We start from the raw sequence: 20,067 nt of genomic DNA on the forward strand, positions 1-20,067 counted from the left end.
CTTCCTCACAAGCCCCACTGTTCCATGTAGGCTTGGGGGAGCTGAGACACCCAGCCTGGGCCCAGAGAGGATGCAGGGGCCCACCCTCCTAGGAGCCTCTGTAGCCGGAGGGGCCCCCTGATGACCAGATGGCCCAGAAGTCCAACTGTGGTTGTCTCTGAGGGGTCTGACCCAGGGAGGACACCCCCTTCACGCCCCTCACTCGGCACCAGGTTGGTGCAAAGAACCTGGACCAGCACAGCGAGATTTTTGTTGAATAAATGAGTGAATAAATAACGCCTTCCCCGAGACCTCCGGCTGGGACACGGGGTGGGGGGAGGGGAGGCGGGGGATGGGGGGTGCCTTCCAGCAAGGAGGGGCTCCAGAGGAGGGGGCTCCTTGGAGGAGCCCGGGACGCCAGGGGGCTGTTTGTGTTCCTCTGCCCAGGGCGGCGCGGGGCGTCCTCCTCTGGCGGAGGAGGGGTACGTGGGTGTATGGATGTGGGGCGCAGGCGCCGCGATGGGGTGGGGGTCCGTAAGAAATACCATGCTGAAGTCGCACAATTTCGCTAAAATAGCTCCGTATACAAGGTCTCACATCTATGTGTCGGTTTCCAGAGAAACCAGCCACGCTCTAGGGGCCGCGGGGCCAGGGCGCGTCTGTGCCATCCCAGTCCTCGGCGTCCTGGTCCTCGGCGTCACGGGGTCGACGCGCCGCCGCCCCGCCCGCCGCCCAAGGGCACGAAGGAGGCGCCCTGCAGGACCGCGGCGCAGAAGGAGCGGCAGCGCTTGCAGGGCCGGGCGGGCGGCAGCGAGCCGCGGCACACTAGGCAGGGCGCTGGGAGGTCCCTGGGCAGCCCTTGGGGGGAGAGAGGGGCCCTGAGACCGCGCCCACCTGCCCCGGCCACGCCCGCCCGCCGCCGGCCACGCCCGCCCGCCGAGCCCCCGGCCCTACGGCCGGGAAGTCACGCCCACCGCCCCGGAGCAGGCCCGCTGGCCCCAGAGACGTGTTGCCCTAAGACCGCGCCCTGGCCTCACTCGCTGGTTGCTGACGCTGCTCCCTAGGGCGCGCCTACCTCATGGCCACCCCGGGCAAGGCCAGGGTCTAGTCCAGTCCCAGCGGCTCCCAAGTCCACCCACTTCCACACGGACCCCAACCTTCTCTCCCCGGCATTCAGAAAACCCCAGACTTACACTCAAGGCCAAGGGGGCCGTGTCTAGGGGCATCCCTGGAGTGAAGGCTGTGGGGACTGGGGATTGTCCCCTTTGCCCTGCTCATCTGCCCTCACAACCCTCTGCCTGTTCTCCCCTCCCGAGGGGTGGGTGGTCCTAGCCAGGTAGACTAGGCGCCCGCTCAGCGGCCCTGGCCCTCCACCTGTAGGGAGGCAAGCAGAGGGCTTGCTGTAGAGGTCATGAGCACATTTCAAGTCCGTGGAGCCCACAGCCCCATTATCACCCATGACCCTGCTCCCCATAGCCGGCCTTGGTGTCCCCCCCTTGGAGCAGGGCCCAGGAGCACCTGCCTAGTGCCCCCGGAATGTCCCGCAGCCCTTGCTTAGGAGGCCAGGGAGGAGCCCGCTTGCGAAGGGTGGAGGTTCCCGGGCCATGTGGGCATGGAGGGGGCCGCGGGAACCCCAGACCTCTGGCCCTCTTCCCCCGAACTCTCCCACTGGTGCCTGAAGAGGGGCCACTGTCTCCAGCTTGTCCTCTAGCCTCCTTAGTCCCCCCAGCCCTCCTCACCACAGGCTGTGCCCAGAAGGACCCAGCTCCACTCGCCCTGGCAGGTCTGAGCTCAGACCCCGTCCCCTCTGGGCCTGGACCAAGATGGGCTGTGGGCACGCAATTGGGTGTCAAGAGGTGAGGGCCGGGTGGCAGCCACCCATGCCCACTGCCAGTGTGCTGGGTCAGGACCCGGAGCCCCGGGCAGCCCAGTGGCTGGAGGGGCTCCGATGGGAGGCTGGGACGTTGGGGCCGGGGGTTGCCGGAGCTGACAGACGAGGCCTGGTCTCAGTGCTGCTGTTCTGCCCACTGGCGGCCTGGGGGTGGGGGCACCGGCCCCCCGGGGGAGCCGTCCACCTCACAGGCAGGCTGGTCTCTGTGCTGGCCCCCGCCCCCCGGACACCAGCGCGCTGGCCCGGGAGGTGGTGACCTTGTCGGGTGAGGGTGCTGTGGCCAGCAGGGCTGCGGACGGGAGGCCCGGCAGTGTCCGTGACAGGTGAGGGTGGGCAGGCTGGCCGTCCGGAGAGGTCATCCCCTTGTGCTGAAGCTGCTGCTTCAGGATAACCACACAGCTACTCTGACACCCCAGGATGGGGGAGGCCAGCAGGCAAGCGACATCGTGTGCCCTTCGTGGGGGGGCAGTCAAGGTCTCCAAGAAGCTGAAACCTTGGCCAGGCTCCCTCTGCCTTTGTCCTCCTGGCCTCCAGCCTTTGATCCGAGGTTGCCCCCAGGGGTCTGGCCAGCCCTCTTTAGGGCGTGGGGTGGGCCTGGGCCAAGCTCCCTCTGCTCCCCCGCTGTGCTGAGGCCTGAGTCAGCCCTCGGGCTGCCCGTGGCCCAGAAGCCCAGCTGGCAAGCGTGCAGGGGCAGGGCAGGGCTCCCCAGGCTTTCCTGGCCTGGGGGCCAGGGCACTCCCCAGCCAGCAGCCGCCCAGCCCAGGAGCGCCACGGGCCGGGACGCCACGCCTATCAGAGCCACCCACCGCCAATGGCCGGTGCTGAGTCACTCCTCCGGGGGTCTGGGCGGGGTGGGTGGGAGCAGGGCCACCCAACCCCTATGCAAAGCAGCCGAGGGCTTCCTGGAGCCTCGAGCAGATACTGAGCCAGAGCCCGGGCACGATGCCACCCTGAGGGGCTGGGACAAGCCTGTCCCACAGGACACGCCAGGGCCTGCGTGGGACACGAGGGTGTGAGAGGCGGGGGTGCAGGCAGGCACATTGGCCAAGGACAGCAGCTCTGCCCACCAACGCACCCCAGGGCCAAACAGAGCCCGCCCTGGGGCCAGAAGGGACAGAGGCCAGGCCAGCTTCAAGCCAAGGAGGACGGGGCCAGGGACTGGTAGCCAGAGGTGGGTGGAGGGAGTGGGATTGGGATTTGGAAGGAGAGGCCTTGACCCTGAGCCCTGGGCCCGGCTGGGGGGAGGGCTAAGCAGCGGGACAGCCGCGCCTCAGGCATCTTGCGGGTGTGAGAGGGAAGGTGGGGGGCGCTGGATGGGGGTGCACTCAGGAACGGGTGGTCTGGGGTCCCGACCACCCTTGCGGTGGAAACCACTGGACCCGGGGCATAAAATATGAAAAGCATTTTCTTAAAAGCAACAAAACACTGGCAAAAAGCAAGGAATTATCTGAACAAGGCGCGGGCAGGTGGGCCTTTCTTCTGGGGCTTTGCCAGCCAGGGTCACCAGGAGCCCAAGGTTCCAAGGCCTCATGGGGTGTGGAGGACAGAAGAGGGGTGAGAGACACCCACCCTAGGTGCAAAGGTGAACGAAAATATCCCGCCCTGCCCTGCCCTGCGCCCCGGGGACTTTGAGAGTGCCACGTGGTGCTGAGCAGTGCCGTGGAAATCCCAGAGGAAACGGACCCTGAGCTAGCCTCTGAACAGATTTTCACGACAACTTCTTGTCCCCGGGCTGGGGTGAGGGTGGGGTGAGGGTCCCAGAGCATCAGGCTTTGGACTTAAAACGAGCGGCCTTCCTGGGGGGCAGCGGGGGCACCAGTCCCCAATCCCCACAAGGAATTTATTTTAAGAAAATGAGGCATTTGTAATAAAATGTGAGCGAGCCTCAGGAAGTGTATGAGAGCCTGACCCCAAACTTCAAGTGTGAGAATTACGGGCCATCAGCCGACAGACTGCGAGCTACGTGCCTTTGGGTGGGTTCGGGGCTCACCGGCAGGGAAAGGAGCCACAAATACGACCCAATAGCTTTATCAGAAAGCAGAACTTCTCAAAAGTGAAGCTATAAGATAACTAAAATTAGAATTTCTGGGGCGGGATCACAGAGTACCAGGCACTGATGAGACATGTCGGGAGGCCGCTCCAGAGACCAAACAAGCGAGGGACGGGAGGTCTGGAGGTCGGCGAGCCACAGGGCTTCACAAACACCATCGAGCCACCAGGGAAGGAGGCAATGGCTTCGAGTTTCCCGTAACTGATTAGGGCACCAGTATGCAGATTAAGGAAGTCCCAGTTAGGAGGATAAAAAAGGACAGCACAGCTGGACGCGGCGGGCGGAACAGAGGGCTCTCCTGGGGAGGAAGGCAGCCGCCAGGCCCGGGCAGCAGCGAGCGAGGGTGGGGGGACCCCACGGCAGAGGAGGAGCCGTCTCTGGAGCGCCAGCCAGAAAGACCTCTGCGGCCCCAAAAGGAGGGTGCGCGTGCCGCCCCCAGGCCCCGCCCGAGGGACATTCTAGAGCTGACTTGAGCAGAGTCCATGTTGAAAGTCTGAGACGCGTGGAGGCATGAAGGGCGAGAGGAATGTACGTGGGTAGGTACAGAAAGACCCAGACGGTGTAAGCAGTGATAAGAACAACACCTAGTGGGATTAAAATAAAGACAGGATTAAGCTGCAAGACGGCAGCTGCAAGAAACCAGGGGTGTGGCACCTGCCGGGCCGGAGGGTCACCGTTTGGGCTGGGCGGGGGTAGAGGACGATTTTCTTAACTTCAGACTCTGGTAACTAGTAATTCGAGGCAGCCCCTGAAGGAGCAGAAATAGAGCGGATCACCTCCAAACCGGAAGAAGGAACGGCTAAAGAAAAAAAACAATCCAAGCAGGTAAGTGAAGTTGTCGGCCTCCAGGTTCCTGCCCGCTGTGCCCTCGGACCAGCAGGACGCCGTCACTTTGCACTCCCTACGGCCTGCTCTCCCGGCTCACCCATTCTGGAGGAAGCTGGCCGCCGAGTTCGGAGGCCCCGTGGCAAGGCGCTGAGGCCCCCAGCCGCGTGAGTGGGCCTTTGTGGAGGTGGGCCCGGCCTCCGTCAAGCCTGCGGATACAGCCCCGCCAGCATCTGACCCCGTGAGAGAGACTGGGGGGCCAGCCCTGCACAGTTAGGCCCCCCTTGGATTCCTGACCCCCAGAAACTCACGGGATAGTGTTTGTTGCTTTAACTTTTTAAAAAACGTTTGTTTATTTTGAGAGAGAGAGAGCAGGTGGGGGAGGGGGAGAGAGAGAGAGAGAGGCTCCCAAGCAGGCTCCCCACCGTCAGAGAAGAGCCCGACGAGGCTCGATCCCGTGAACTGTGAGATCACGACCCGAGCCGAAACCAAGAGTCAGACACTCAACCACTTAACCGACTGAGCCCCCCAGGGGCCCTGTTGCTTAACTTCTGGATTAGTCTGTTATGCAATAGTAGATTACTACAGAATATACAGATACACGTGTGTAAATGATCACAGAAAACGTCAGTATTAAATGCATCACTTAAAAGAGTGTTGTCAATATCTGGATTAAAAAAATCAAATTTTAGAGGCGCCTGGGTGGCTCAGTAGATTAAGCATCCGACTTCGGCTCAGGTATTGATCTTGCCGTTCCCGAGTTCAAGCCCCGCCTCAGGCTCTGTGCTGACAGCTCAGAGCCTGGAGCCTGTTTCAGATTCTGTGTCTCCCTCTCTCTCTGCCCCTTTGCCACTCACAGTCGGTCTCTCTCAAAAGTAACATTAAAAAAAATTAAAAAGTCAAATTTTATGCAGAGAAATAGGTAAAATATAAGGTTAGAGAATGGTTGAAAGGAAGAGATACACCAGGCAAATTCTAACCAAAATAAAATCAATCACAGTCCAAAAAATATAAAGCAAAAGTGGACAGAATTATCAGAGACAGATACGTTCCCCAAAATTCTTACTGTACTTTGCTTAACGGTTGATAGAAAAAGCAGACCAAAAAAAAAAAAACAACCCAAAAACAAAAACAAAAACAAAAAAAAACAACTCGGTTAATAATACAAAAGATTTGAACAACACAATGAACAAACCTGATCCCACTTTACCCGACAATTGCAGGGTTCACATTATTTTTGAGCACTGAGCAGCACTGACAAAAAATGACCACACAAAGCAACTTACCACAAATGCCCGAGTTTTGTAGTGAGACAGACCCTAGTCTCTGGTCAAGATACAGTTACGCTAACAAGAAAACAAAAGCTAACTATAAAACCAGATGCTAACACATTGATAGGAAACCAATTTCTAAATAATGAAAGATTCCCACTCTCACCGCTGTTGTTTAACATAGTGCTGGAAGTTCTAGCATCAGCAATCAGACAACAAAAGGAAATCAAAGGCATCAAAATTGGCAAAGATGAAGTCAAGCTTTCGCTTTTTGCAGATGACATGATATTATACATGGAAAATCCGATAGACTCCACCAAAAGTCTGCTAGAACTGATACATGAATTCAGCAAAGTTGCAGGATACAAAATCAATGTCCAGAAATCAGTTGCATTCTTATACACTAACAATGAAGCAACAGAAAGACAAATAAAGAAAATGATCCCATTCACAATTGCACCAAGAAGCATAAAATACCTAGGAATAAATCTAACCAAAGATGTAAAGGATCTGTATGCTGAAAACTATAGAACGCTTATGAAGGTAATTGAAGAAGACTTAAAGAAATGGAAAGACATTCCCTGCTCATGGATTGGAAAAATAAATATTGTCAAAATGTCAATACTACCCAAAGCTATCTACACATTCAATGCAATCCCAATCAAAATTGCACCAGCATTCTTCTCGAAATTAGAACAAGCAATCCTAAAATTCATATGGAACCACAAAAGGCCCCGAATAGCCAAAGGAATTTTGAAGAAGAAGACCAAAGCAGGAGGCATCACAATCCCAGACTTTAGCCTCTACTACAAAGCTGTAATCATCAAGACAGCATGGTATTGGCACAAAAACAGACACACAGACCAATGGAATAGAATAGAAACCCCAGAACTAGACCCACAAACGTATGGCCAACTCATCTTTGACAAAGCAGGAAAGAACATCCAATGGAAAAAAGACAGCCTCTTTAACAAATGGTGCTGGGAGAACTGGACAGCAACATGCAGAAGGTTGAAACTAGACCACTTTCTCACACCATTTACAAAAATAAACTCAAAATGGATAAAGGACCTAAATGTGAGACAGGAAACCATCAAAACCTTAGAGGAGAAAGCAGGAAAAGATCTCTCTGACCTCAGCCGTAGCAATCTCTTACTCGACACATCCCCAAAGGCAAGGGAATTAAAAGCAAAAGTGAATTACTGGGACCTTATGAAGATAAAAAGCTTCTGCACAGCAAAGGAAACAACCAACAAAACTAAAAGGCAACCAACGGAATGGGAAAAGATATTTGCAAATGACATATCGGACAAAGGGCTAGTATCTAAAATCTATAAAGAGCTCACCAAACTCCACACCCGAAAAACAAATAACCCAGTGAAGAAATGGGCAGAAAACATGAATAGACACTGCTCTAAAGAAGACATCCAGATGGCCAACAGGCACATGAAAAGATGTTCAGCGTCGCTCCTTATCAGGGAAATACAAATCAAAACCACACTCAGGTATCACCTCACGCCAGTCAGAGTGGCCAAAATGAACAAATCAGGAGACTATAGATGCTGGAGAGGATGTGGAGAAACGGGAACCCTCTTGCACTGTTGGTGGGAATGCAAATTGGTGCAGCCGCTCTGGAAAGCAGTGTGGAGGTTCCTCAGAAAATTAAAAATAGACCTACCCTATGACCCAGCAATAGCACTGCTAGGAATTTATCCAAGGGATACAGGAGTACTGATGCATAGGGGCACTTGTACCCCAATGTTCATAGCAGCACTCTCAACAATAGCCAAATTATGGAAAGAGCCTAAATGTCCATCAACTGATGAATGGATAAAGAAATTGTGGTATATATACACAATGGAGTACTACGTGGCAATGAGAAAAAATGAAATATGGCCCTTTGTAGCAACGTGGATGGAACTGGAGAGTGTGATGCTAAGTGAAATAAGCCATACAGAGAAAGACAGATACCATATGGTTTCACTCTTATGTGGATCCTGAGAAACTTAACAGGAACCCATGGGGGAGGGGAAGGAAAAAAAAAAAAAAAAGAGGTTAGAGTGGGAGAGAGCCAAAACATAAGAGACTGTTAAAAACTGAGAACAAACTGAGGGTTGATGGGGGGTGGGAGGGAGGGGAGGGTGGGTGATGGGTATTGAGGAGGGCACCTTTTGGGATGAGCACTGGGTGTTGTATGGAAACCAATTTGTCAATAAATTTCATAAAAAATAAATAAATAAAAAAAAATAAAAAAAATAAAAAATAAATAAATAATGAAAGATTAAAGAAATAACTGTAATGGAGATCAGAAAATACTGAACCAAACAGTACAAAAAATACGATATTCAACAATTTTCGGATGCAGTTACAGTAGAAAATAAAGAGAAACAGATTCTTAAATGCATGTATTGAAAACAAACGTTGCAAATTAATGAGCCACCCGTCCAGCTAAAGAAGTTACTAAAGGAACAAATCGGATAGTAAAGGTAAAAACAAAAGTAAGCAAAATGGGAAATACGAAGTTGAACAAAATACCGGTTCTCTGAAAAAGCCGAGTGAAAGCTGACAAAACCCTGACTGATGAGGGCAGGGGCGGGTAACCAGTGTCAGGAACAAAGGTGACAGTGGCATCATCCCGCTATAGACAGGAAGAGGCTGGGAAGGGGGAAGGTTTGTTTCACATTCCTGGATCCATCAGTGCCATTTGCCACATCAGCAGAATACTAAGATCATCTCAACAGAAGCAGGGAGATCACCTGATACATTCTGTGTCATTCATGAGGGAAGGGAGGGAGAAAGGGAGGAGGGAGGAAGGAGGGAGGGAGGGAGGAGGGAGGGAGGGAAGGAGGGAGGGAGGAAGGAAGGAAGGAAGGAAGGGAGGGAGGAAGGGAGGAAGAAAGGGAGGGAGGAAAGAAAGGAAGGAAGGGGGGAAGGAAGAAGGAAGGGAAGGAAGGGGGAAGGGAGGGAGGAAGGAAGGAAGGAGGGAAGGAGGGAGGGAGGAGGGAAGGAGGAAGGAAGGGAGGGAGAAAGGGAGGAAGGAAGGGAGGGAGAAAGGGAGGAAGGAAGGGAGGGAGAAAGGAAGGAGGGAGGGAGGGAAGAAGGAGGGAGGGAGGGAGGGAAGGAGGGACGGAGGAAGGAAGGGAGGGAGAAAGGGAGGAAGGAAGGGAGGAAGGAAGGGGGGAAGGAAGAAGGAAGAGAAGGAAGGGGGAAGGGAGGGAGGAGGAAGGAAGGAGGGAGGGAAGAGGGAAGGAGGAAGGAAAGGAAGGAGAAAGGGAGGGAGAAAGGGAGGAAGGAAGGGAGGAAGGAAGGAAGGGGGGAAAGAAGAAGGAAGGGAAGGAAGGGGGAAGGGAGGGAGGAAGGAAGGAAGGAGGGAAGGAGGAAGGGAGGAGGGAAGGAGGAAGGGAGGAGGGAAGGAGGAAGGAAGGGAGGGAGAAAGGGAGGAAGGAAGGGAGGGAGAAAGGGAGGAGGGAGGAAGGAAGGAGGGAGGGAGGGAGGAAGGAGGGAGGGAGGAGGAGGGAGGGAAGGAGGGAGGAAGGAAGGAAGGAGGGAGGGAGGGAGGAAGGAAAGGAAGGAAGGAGGGAGGGAGGGAGGAAGGAAGAAAGGGAGGAAGGAAGGGAGGAAGGGGAGAAGGGAGGAAGGAGGGAGGGAGGGACCAAGAGGGAGGGCGGGGGCAGGATGGAGGAAGGAGGGGAAGACCACTCAGCAAACAAGGGGGCGGCGGGAGCCGCGTCTGACTGACGTGACGAGGTGTGCATGGAGACTCCGCGGCCGGCACCCGGCACCCGGGTGGGTTCCTGCCCACTCTCACTACCGGAGGTTCTCAGTGCAACGAGGCAAGAACGAGAAACAAAGGCCTAAAGGCGAGAGAGGAAGACACGGGGTGATGTGGTTCTGTGGAAAATCCAAAGGCATCTACAAACTACGAGAACCAAGAAGTGAATTTACCAGCACTTTGGGCTATAGTGTCGATGTACAAAAAACAATGGAATATTCTATACCTTGGCGCAAGCAATTGGAAAATAAAATTTAAAACGCCATTTGTAACACTTGCGAGTGGAATCTCAAAAGAAAAATGTCAAACTCCCAGAAACAGAGCAGAAAAGTGGCTGCCAGGGGCTGGGTGCAGGGGACACAGGGAGAGGCTGGTCAAAGGGTCCACACACAGATGACTACGGTCTGAGGACGTCGTGTAAGACACGGTGACTACAGCTGAGAACGCTGTATGGAATAACTGAAATTTGTCAGAGAATAGATTTTATATATTCTCACCAAAAAAAAAAAAAAAAAGATAAAAAAGCACCATTTATAAAAGTATCAAAATTTATAGAATACATTTACAAAAGTATCAAGAATATATCAAATACATCTGAGTAAGTTTGACTTAAAAACTCTGCACTAGGGGCGCCTGGGTGGCTCGGTCGGTTAAGCGTCCGACTTCGGCTCAGGTCATGATCTCACGGTCCGGGAGTTTGAGCCCCGTGTCGGGCTCTGGGCTGACGGCTCGGAGCCTGGAGCCTGTTTCCGATTCTGTGTCTCCCTCTCTCTCTGCCCCTCCCCCGTTCATGCTCTCTCTCTGTCCCAAAAATAAATAAAAACGTTGAAAAAAATAAATAAATAAATAAATAAATAAACGTTAAAAACAAAACAAAACAAAACTCTGCGCTAAGACATCACAGAGAAACCCAAGGAGCATGTAGGTGGCCTGGGACGCGTCACGCCTCACGCTGGACGTCTCCGTACCGAAATGACCTGCAGATTTGATGGAATCGCAGTCAAAAGCCCACCAGGTCTTTCTTGGAGCGATGTGCAAGCGGGTGGCCAAATTTATAGGAAAATTCAAAAGACAGAGAATAGCTTTCTTTTAAATGTTAAAATAAAGATTTTTGTAGAGAAAACAACAAAACAAACCAGAAAAACCCAAAGACGCAGAACAGCCAGGGCAGCATTGAGGAGGAAATCGTGCGGGAGAACTTGCCCTCTCGCATTCCAGAACAGTTTTCCAAACTAGTGGAGACAGTGACGAAGCGTGGCGTTGGCACAAGGAAAGGTAAGCCGAAACAGCACAGCACAGAGGAGCCAGAACTCGTTCCGGAGAGTCTGTTTCTGACGAGGCGCCAAGCAGTTCAGGGCGGAGAAGCCAGCCCTTTCGGGAACGGCGCCGGGTCCGCTGGCCGTCGCTACGAAAACCACATGGACCTTGGCGCCTTCCCGCCCTGCGCGAAAATTAACTCAGGATGGATGACAGATCAAACTGTGAAGGTCAAAGCCACGGGGCTTCCAGAAGGAGCCACTGGAGAGCATCTCTACGACTTGGGCGTGGGCGAAGCCATTTCAGACGAGATGCCAAGGGCCCTGTCACAAAAGGAAAAGCTGACAAATTAGGCTCCGTGAAATACTTCTAGCCTTCAAACGGCGTCACCCAGAAAGCGAAAGGGCAGGCCACTGACTCGGAGAAACGACTCTCAATACACAGACCTGACAGCCTATATGAAAAGCGCCAAACAAATAATGAGACAAACGACCTAATTTAAAAGTGGGCAGACGGCAGCCACGGGCACTTCACAAGGACGCCTGCAGAGCCAGCAAACACAGGGCGACGTGTCCAGCGCGATTTGTCGCCAGGGGAACACAAAGCACGCCTACCAGAGCGGCCACACACCTAAGGGTCACGATACCGAGGTGGGCGAGGATGCGCGGCAGCCAGAAGTCACAGACGCGGGAGGGAGCCCGGAACGTCGGGCCCACGGCGGAAAACGGGCGGTTTCTTCCAAAGCCAAGGGTGAGCCTCGCGGTGGCCGGCAAAGCAGGAGGACCGGCCTCTGGCGTCCACACAGACCGGCGCCCTCACGGCCGCGCCGAACGGGACGCAGGCCCCCGGCCGTCGCAGGCGCGGCGGGCGGACCCCCGGACCTCTGCGGGGACAGCGAGTGCGCCACCGCGTGGCAGACGCACGACAGGCCGGGTGCGACAGGCGGCGTGAGCGCGCGGTGGGAAGCCATCCGTGCTGACCAGCGGGTAGCGGTTGTCGCCGACGGCCGGAGTGCAGAACGGGGCGCAGGGGCTTCCCGCAGCGGGGACCCCTCACCCAGGCGGGGGTGGTGCAGGTGTCTGTGCAAGACCTGCTCTCACCGTGTGCATGCCGTGCCTCGAGAACGTGGTGTAAACAGAGGTCCCGTTTGCTACGGCACTAAAGCCACCGATGCCTGGGGAAAGAACCCCGGCGAAGTACGTGCCAGACCCCTACCGCCAACACACAGAACACAGCCGAGAGGAGAAGCCTCAGTTAAAAGGAGCAGATCGTGATCGCGGTCTGAAAGACGCAATATGAGAAAGGCATCAGTTCTCCCCAGAGTGACCTGCAGATTCAAGGTGATCCCAGACAGAACCCCAGCAATTTCTCTCCCCTTCCTTCCTTCCTTCCTTCCTTCCTTCCTTCCTTCCTTCCTTCCTTCGGAGTCGACAGGCTGATTCTGAGATCTCTGCGGAAATGCAGGGGACCGAGAATAGCTCCTGAACACAATGTGCTTCCCGCCTGCTGGGGACCCGCCGTGGCCCAGGGTCGCGGTGCAGCGAAGGCTGTAGGCACACCGCTCGGTTGGCCGGCTGGCTGGGAACACAGACCTGCCGGGAGGACGAGGGGTCTCGTGGAGCTGGCCGGTGGCCCGGCTGGTGGCCCGGAAGCCCGGGGCTAGCCTGCACAGAGCCCTCCCGGCGCAGCCGATCTGCCGCCCCGTGGCAGGGACACGCTGGCTTCTGTCCCGCGAGCCGGAGCCCTTGGCCGCGTGGGATGCTCACCGCGGACTCCTGGCTCACTCTGCGGTGCCCGGAACGGAGAGAAGCCCCGGACAGGTGGCGCTGGCCTGGGGACAGCCGGCGGGCGGTGGGGACGTGTCCTGCCCCGGAAGGGACACCTGTGCAAGGTGGCGGCAAAGCGTGAGGCTCGGCTGCGGTGACTCAGGAGGCAGAAGATCCCCTTGGTCCGCTTGCGGCACTGGCAGGAGTGCTTGGGGGCAGCAAGCTGGGTTTCGGTCGCCATCTGTGGAGGGGGCAGCAGACGCCATGACAGGGACAGAGGGAAGTCTGTCGCCTCTTCGCTCTTGTATGTATTTATTTTTTTACAACCCTTTACAAAGGTAAAGACCACTCCCGGCCCACAGGCCACATGGAAACAGGCTGCGGTTTGCCGACCCCTGAGCCAGCATGCGGTGGTGTGCCTTTTGTCACCTTGGCAACCAGCAACAGGCGACTGTTGGGGTGTTCGGTGGCACCCCAGGCCGCCTGCCACCCATGTGGTACTGTGCAGTCGGTGCTGGGCCCGCGCCCTGCTTCCTCGCCCCCTCCGGGGGACGCGGCCATCTCCTCGCTGCTGGGCACGGAGCTTGCCCCAGGCCGCCGGGTCTCTGCACCCTCCGCTGGCGGCTGGGCCCCAGGAGGGCTTAGTTCTGGCTCTGCCGCCCGGATTCTCCTGTGGGGGCGGCAGGGTCCTTGAGCACCAAAACAGGGTCCATCCCCAGTAGCCCTGGCCCTTCAGATGAATGTTCCAGAAGGGAGTAAGGGATGGTGGAAGAAAAGGAGAACTGATTTTGTGGCCGTGGATGGGGGACAGGAGCATGCACCTGCAGGGAGCTCTTAGAGCCTGGAGGTGCAGGATGGGGCCGTCGGGTGCTGTCCGTCCTGCAGACCCGGCGTGCGGCCCAGAGGCACCGTCTAGCAGCGGCTGTGACTGGGTGTGACCCGCCACTGGGTCTCCCACCTCCATCCGTGGGCTGTGAAACCAGCTGGGTGGTGGCAGGCACGGCCACCAAGGTGCAGCGTCTCAGCCACACGGCCCATGTGGCACAGCCGAAGCAAGTTTAACGGCAAAGCCCAACTGGAGAGACCTGTGCTCTCCAGGCCGTGCGTGAAGGGTGGGAGCCGAGGGGACAGAAGCTTCTCCGGGGGCGTGGGGGGCTGCTTTTCAGCCCGTCTATTGCACCCCATGTTGGCAATGACATCAAAGATCAGAGGTCGGTCTCGACTCCGTCGTGTGGGTCTTGGTGAGTAACAGGTCTGCCACGGACTGTGCCCTGACTGTCCGAAATAAGACCCGCCAGTGCCCCCTGGGACCCACCGCACGCGAGTCCTGGGTGTGGAGGACACGGCTGAGGTCAGCGCCGCAGGCGGGCCTCTTCCCGCCACCTGGAGCCTGACGAAGGCAGCCTTGAACAAACACGTACCAGACAAGTTGAACGGATTTGGTGTCAGTCTGTCGGCCAGACTAATCTGAGCGGCCAGTAGAGTGGACACTCGTGTCAAAACTCGCCAGAGGCCGAGGACCGATGGGGGGATTGTTGGGAGGGACGGTCCTCCACGGGTCTTTTGAGCACCCTACACGCTTTGTTGGGTGTGCCAAGAATGCAAGGCCCTGACTGCCCTTTACCTGGGCCATTTCTCAGGGTCATGTTTGCAGTGAGCAGTCCTGAGGGATGAGATGCTCCCTCCCTCCAGACCGAGAGCAGGCTTGCTTACTGCTTGCTACTAAAGCAGCAGGGGCGCCTGGGTGGCTCAGCGGGCTCAGGTCATGATCTCACGCTCGGTGGGATCTAACCCCACGTGGGGCTCTGCGCTGACAGCACAGAGCCTGCTTGGGATTCTCTCTCTCCCTCTCTTTGCCCCTCCCCGACTCACTTGCACACGTGCATTCTGTCTCAAAATAAACAAACATTAAAAAAACCAAAGTGGCGGATTCCCCGAATCAGTGACACAACACACACACTGTGTGCAGCACACACCTGGGCCATATCACATCATCTTCGTGGGACTGTCATAGACGTGCTGCTACCCGTGCTGTGCAGAGAATAATAATGTCCTTTGTCTCTGATCTAGGAATCTCATGTCTTCTGCCAGCATCCATGAAACAGCCACGGGCCAAGTGAATCCCAGACCAGATCTGTCTTTGTGGCTCATGGCTATCCAGAGGAAGGAGAGAGGATGTAGAATCCAGAAGATGTAGGATCGTCACGTCTGGGACTTGGAGCCCGACACCGTGATTGGGACACTTGTGGAGCGGGAGGCGGTGAGCGTATCTTTTCTGTAGAAGGTAAGTGAATACTGGTGACCAAGACATTGCACTGTTGTACATTTGGCTATTGTTCAGAACATATTCACTCCTCTCCTCCTCCTCCTTCTTGTCGTAGTGTCCTTCCTCGCCTACTGACTTGAGTCCGGCCGGTGCCATGTGTGCAGCTGTGATAGAAGCTTCCAGGTGCCTGCATGGTTTGGCTTGCTGTCTCACGCTGATACCACCTGCCGCGTGAAGAAGACGCCCTGGGGAGCCACGGATCCCAGGAGGAGGAGACACGTGGAGCAAATCTGAACCAACCTGCAGGCTGGAGCCCAGATCAGCGTTCCCCAGCTGAACCCAGCATTGCTGCAGCTGACCCGAAGACACGTGAAAAATAAATGCTTGCTGGATAAATGCCAATGGGGTAGGGGAGAAAGGTGCCTTTGCTGTGTAGCGTGATTCCTGCAGGAACCTCATTGAAAAACCAGGGGCGCCTGGGGGGCTCCGTCGGTTAAGCGTCCGACTTCGGCGCAGGTCATGATCTCACGGTTTGTGGGTTCGAGCCCCACATCGGGCTCTGTGCTGACAGCTCGGAGCCTGGAGTTGCTTCGGATTCTGTGTCTCCCTCTCTCTCTGCCCCTCCCCTGCTTGCACTCTGTCTCTGTCTCTCAAAAGTACATAAACATTAAAAAAAAAAAGATTCTTTCTCCCTCTGCCCCTCTTCCCTGCTCGTGCTCTCTTTCTCTCAAAAAATAAAAATAAAATAAAAGTACAAAAGTAATTTCTACACCCAACGTGGGACTCAAAACCCTGAGATGGAGAGTCACATGGGCTACAGACTGAGCCACCCAGGTGCCTTGAACATCTTTTTAATAGATAAACCCACCAAGGGACTTGAATCTGGACTATCTAGAGAACTCCTGCAAGCCAATAGGAGTAGAATAACCAAAAACATTGTCCAAATGCAAAAATGGCACTTCACCAGAGTATGTTCAAATGGAACATAAATAGGAAAAGGTGCCGGACTTCATTAGTCATCAGGGAAGGCAAACCGAAGCTACGATGTGAAGCCACGGCTCGTCTACAGAATGGCCCAGATCGAAAGACAACAGCTAGTGTTGGTAGGAGCACGGAGCCACTGGAATGCCCTCACGTCGTTGTGGATGTAAACTGGCACATTCGCTCTGGGAAATTCCTTAGGAGCGCCTGCCAAAGCTGAATCCAAGACTCCGCGTTCCGTTGCGACGGAACGGAGTAGATGTGTGTTCCCCAGGCTGGAGAGCAGTCAGAGCAGCGCTATTTGTAATCGTCTGAATCAGAAATGACGTAAATGCCAAGAAATAGTAGTGTGAATAAATTTTGGTTGAGAATGAATTTTAACCACACGTGAGAAAAAAAAAAATCCAGCCGTACGTCAAGTCCAACATCAAACAAAGTTAAAAAACCAATTGATGTTATCACTACTTTAACGGTACAAAGGAGAAAAAGCTGATGATAACTTCACAGATGCAAAAAAAGGTTTTGAGAAAATTCATCACATACAATACAAATTTGAAAGAAATTAGAATAATTATAAAGAATTAGAGTAATAATTGGTAAGAATTCGAAACTTCTTTAACATGCTAGAGTGTCGATACATTTACATTTATAGCCATGACTTACAAAGACCTAGGAAAAACGTCATTATCAATGAGGAAATGTTAGAAACGTTCACTTAAAAATCAGGAATTCAAAAATAATACCCAATACTGTATAGGAAGTTCTAGCCAGGACAATATGACAAGACAAAGAAATTATAGACAAGGGTGGAATGGAAGGTATGAAGCTATTTGCACGTGATATAGAATTACTCATGTAGAAAACTCAGAATATACGTACGCATTTTTAGAAACCGTGAGAGAGTTTAGAAATGTGGCAGTATAGAAAATTAAAATATGAAAGGCAGTTACATCCTACACACCAGCAGCCAGCAATGAGAAAATTACACCGCATGCAGCTACAAGACTATCAGGGTAGTAAGAATAACCCTAATGAAAGATGGACACAATCTCTATTGGGTACGTTGTGAAACTTAAAGAAGACATAAGTAAATGGAGAAATATATCACGCTCATTGGTAGGAAGATAAGATTTCATTAATTTGTCAATTTCCCCCCAATTGATCTAGGGATTCAACGCAAATCCAATCAAAATCTCAATAGGATTTGTGGTGGAACTTGATAAAAACAATTATGATATTTATATAGAAGGGAATGAATCCAAGAAGGACCAGAACCCTTAGGAAGATGGGCAGAGAGGCAAATTGTCCCTCAGATGTGAAGACAGTACAACCTTGGGGGGGGGGTGGTGCAGATTCATCTGTGGAATAGAACAGACACTCCAGAGACAGACCCATGCATGTACAGAGTGAGATGTCAGTTCACAGTGGGAAAGAAAGGCATTTTTCTTTTTTTTTTTTTTAATTTTCTTTTCAACGTTTATTTATTTTTGGGACAGAGAGAGACAGAGCATGAATGGGGGAGGGGCAGAGAGAGAGGGAGACACAGAATCGGAAACAGGCTCCAGGCTCTGAGCCATCAGCCCAGAGCCTGACGCGGGGCTCGAACTCACGCACCGCGAGATCGTGACCTGGCTGAAGTCGGACGCCCAACCGACTGCGCCACCCAGGCGCCCCAAGAAAGGCATTTTTCAACAAATAAATGAAACAAAGTTGTTATTCCTATGGAGAAAGATAAAATTTTTCAAATAAATTTTTTAAATTAAAATTTTTTAAATGTTTATTTATTTTTGAGAGAGAGAGAGAGAGTGTGTGGGGGGGGGGGAGGGGTAGAAACAGAGGGAGACACAGAATCTGAAGCAGGCTCCAGGCCCTATGCAGGGCTCAAACTCATGAGCTGTGAGATCATGACCTGAGCCGAAATCAGACGCTCAACCGACTGAGCCACCCAGGCGCCCCAAAGATAAAATTTGATTGTTACCACACCATAGTCAAACATCAACTCCAGATAGGTTAGGACTTATATGTCAAAGACAAAATTTGAAACTCTTAATAATAAATGTAGATAAATAATCTTTTAAACCTCACGGTAAGGAAAATTATCTTTTTTCTTTAAAAAAGTTTATTTCTTTTGAGAGAGAGAGAGAGAGAATGAGAGTAGGGGAGGAGCAGAGAGAGAGGGAGAGAGAGAATCCCAACCAGCCATCCAGGTTCCCTAAGGAAAAGTTTCTTTCTTTCTTTCTTTTTTTGATGTTTATTTATTTTTAAGACAGAGAGAGCATGAACAGGGGAGGGTCAGAGAAAGAGGGAGACACAGAATCTGAAACAGGCTCCAGGCTCTGAGCCGTCAGCACAGAGACTGACACAGGGCTCGAACTCACGGACCGCGAGATCATGACCTGAGCCGAAGTCGGACGCTTAACCAACTGAGCCACCCAGGCGCCCCTGAGTTTCTCGAGACAAAAGTAGCACTGACTTTTAAAAATATATATTGATAGCTTTGGCCACATTAAAATTCACAGTTTTCATCAAAAGATACCTTTAAAACACTGAAAATGCAGTTACAAACTGGGAGAAACTGTTCACAACAGATACTACGAGCGTAACAACCCTACAGAAAAACAGGCAAAAGAGATGAACAGATATTTCCCAGAAGAGGAATTTACATAATTAACAAACGCACACTGAGATATTTAACACAACCAGTGAGATGTAAATCAAGATCACAACAAGACTGCTTTCTTAGGTCCATTTGGTTGGTGAAAATGAGCTAGCAATCCCGTTCGGAAGCATCTACTCACAAGAAACACTCACTTGTGCACAAGAGACACATGCAAGAATGTTCCAAGAGTCATCGATTGCAACAGCGAAGCCTGGAAACGATCTAAATACACAACACAGGAACACGGAAGAATAATTGTGAGATAGTCGCACAAAGAAATGAGCTACAGTAAAGATTCAGCAGCACAGATGAATTTTAGCAATTTGATATTTGGCGAACGTGTAAGCGCGATGCCCTTCTTAAAGAAGTAAAAACAGCTTAAAATGAAAAATCTTTGAAGAATACCGATAGATGCAACAAAAGGAGAATGGTCCCCTCAGGGGTGATTCAGGAAGACAGGGGTGCCAGAGACGGGTGGGTGCAGATACTGTTTGGTTCTAAATATGTTTTTAAGACAATCTGAATAAGAATGGGCCATGTAAGGACAAACCATGAAACTATGCCATGAACCAAGGATTATGACCAACCAGAGCATATGCGCCTGAGATGCAATGAATGAAGGAAGTTGTACACAGTGCAATAAAGAAAAAGATACAGGGGCGTCTGGGTGGCGCAGTCGGTTAAGCGTCCGACTTCAGCCAGGTCACGATCTCGCGGTCGGTGAGTTCGAGCCCCGCGTCGGGCTCTGGGCTGACGGCTCGGAGCCTGGAGCCTGTTTCCGATTCTGTGTCTCCCTCTCTCTCTGCCCCTCCCCCGTTCATGCTCTGTCTCTCTCTGTCCCAAAAATAAATAAACGTTGAAAAAAAAATTAAAAAAAAAAAAGATACAAAAGGTATAATGATGGCAAGGAAAAAGAAAACTCTTCAGATGACATAACTGTGTATGTGAGAAATAATAATAGTCTTCAGATTATTCAGAAGAAATAAAATTATTCAGAGAAATAAACATAATCTTCAGATATATTAACAGAATTGAAAGAAATGTTAGCCAGATGGCTGGATTAAAAAGAAATCAGTTCATAAAAATCAATTCCATTTCTATCAACCAGCCACAAATTTTAATACTACTTACCCTAGAATCAAAAATAAAAACACATATAAGACTAAATGTAACTTTAAAAAAGTGCAAACAGGGGCGCCTGGGTGGCTCAGTCGGTTGAGCGTCCGACTTCGGCTCAGGTCACGATCTCGCGGTCTGTGAGTTCGAGCCCCGCGTCGGGCTCTGTGCTGACAGCTCGGATCTGGAGCCTGCTTCGGATTCTGTGTCTCCCTCTCTCTCTGCCCCTCTCCC

General features: G+C 52.6%; 1 protein-coding gene across 1 annotated transcript in view; it reads right to left on the bottom strand.

The window, feature by feature from the left end:
• Nucleotides 1-676: 676 nt before the first annotated feature.
• The window catches only part of TTLL8 (tubulin tyrosine ligase like 8), a 63,727-nt gene continuing 44,336 nt past the window's right edge, over nt 677-20,067 (bottom strand). The window contains exons 20-25 of the mRNA XM_032593808.1: nt 13,241-13,481; nt 12,928-13,052; nt 12,549-12,637; nt 12,102-12,219; nt 11,834-11,928; nt 677-837 (exon numbers count right to left, since the gene is read on the bottom strand). Of these exons, the coding sequence (XP_032449699.1) occupies nt 677-837; nt 11,834-11,928; nt 12,102-12,219; nt 12,549-12,637; nt 12,928-13,052; nt 13,241-13,481 (829 nt within the window). The remainder of the gene's footprint in view (nt 838-11,833; nt 11,929-12,101; nt 12,220-12,548; nt 12,638-12,927; nt 13,053-13,240; nt 13,482-20,067) is intronic.

The sequence above is a fragment of the Lynx canadensis genome, chromosome B4 (assembly GCF_007474595.2).
Source record: "Lynx canadensis isolate LIC74 chromosome B4, mLynCan4.pri.v2, whole genome shotgun sequence".
Classification (NCBI taxonomy): domain Eukaryota; kingdom Metazoa; phylum Chordata; class Mammalia; order Carnivora; family Felidae; genus Lynx; species Lynx canadensis.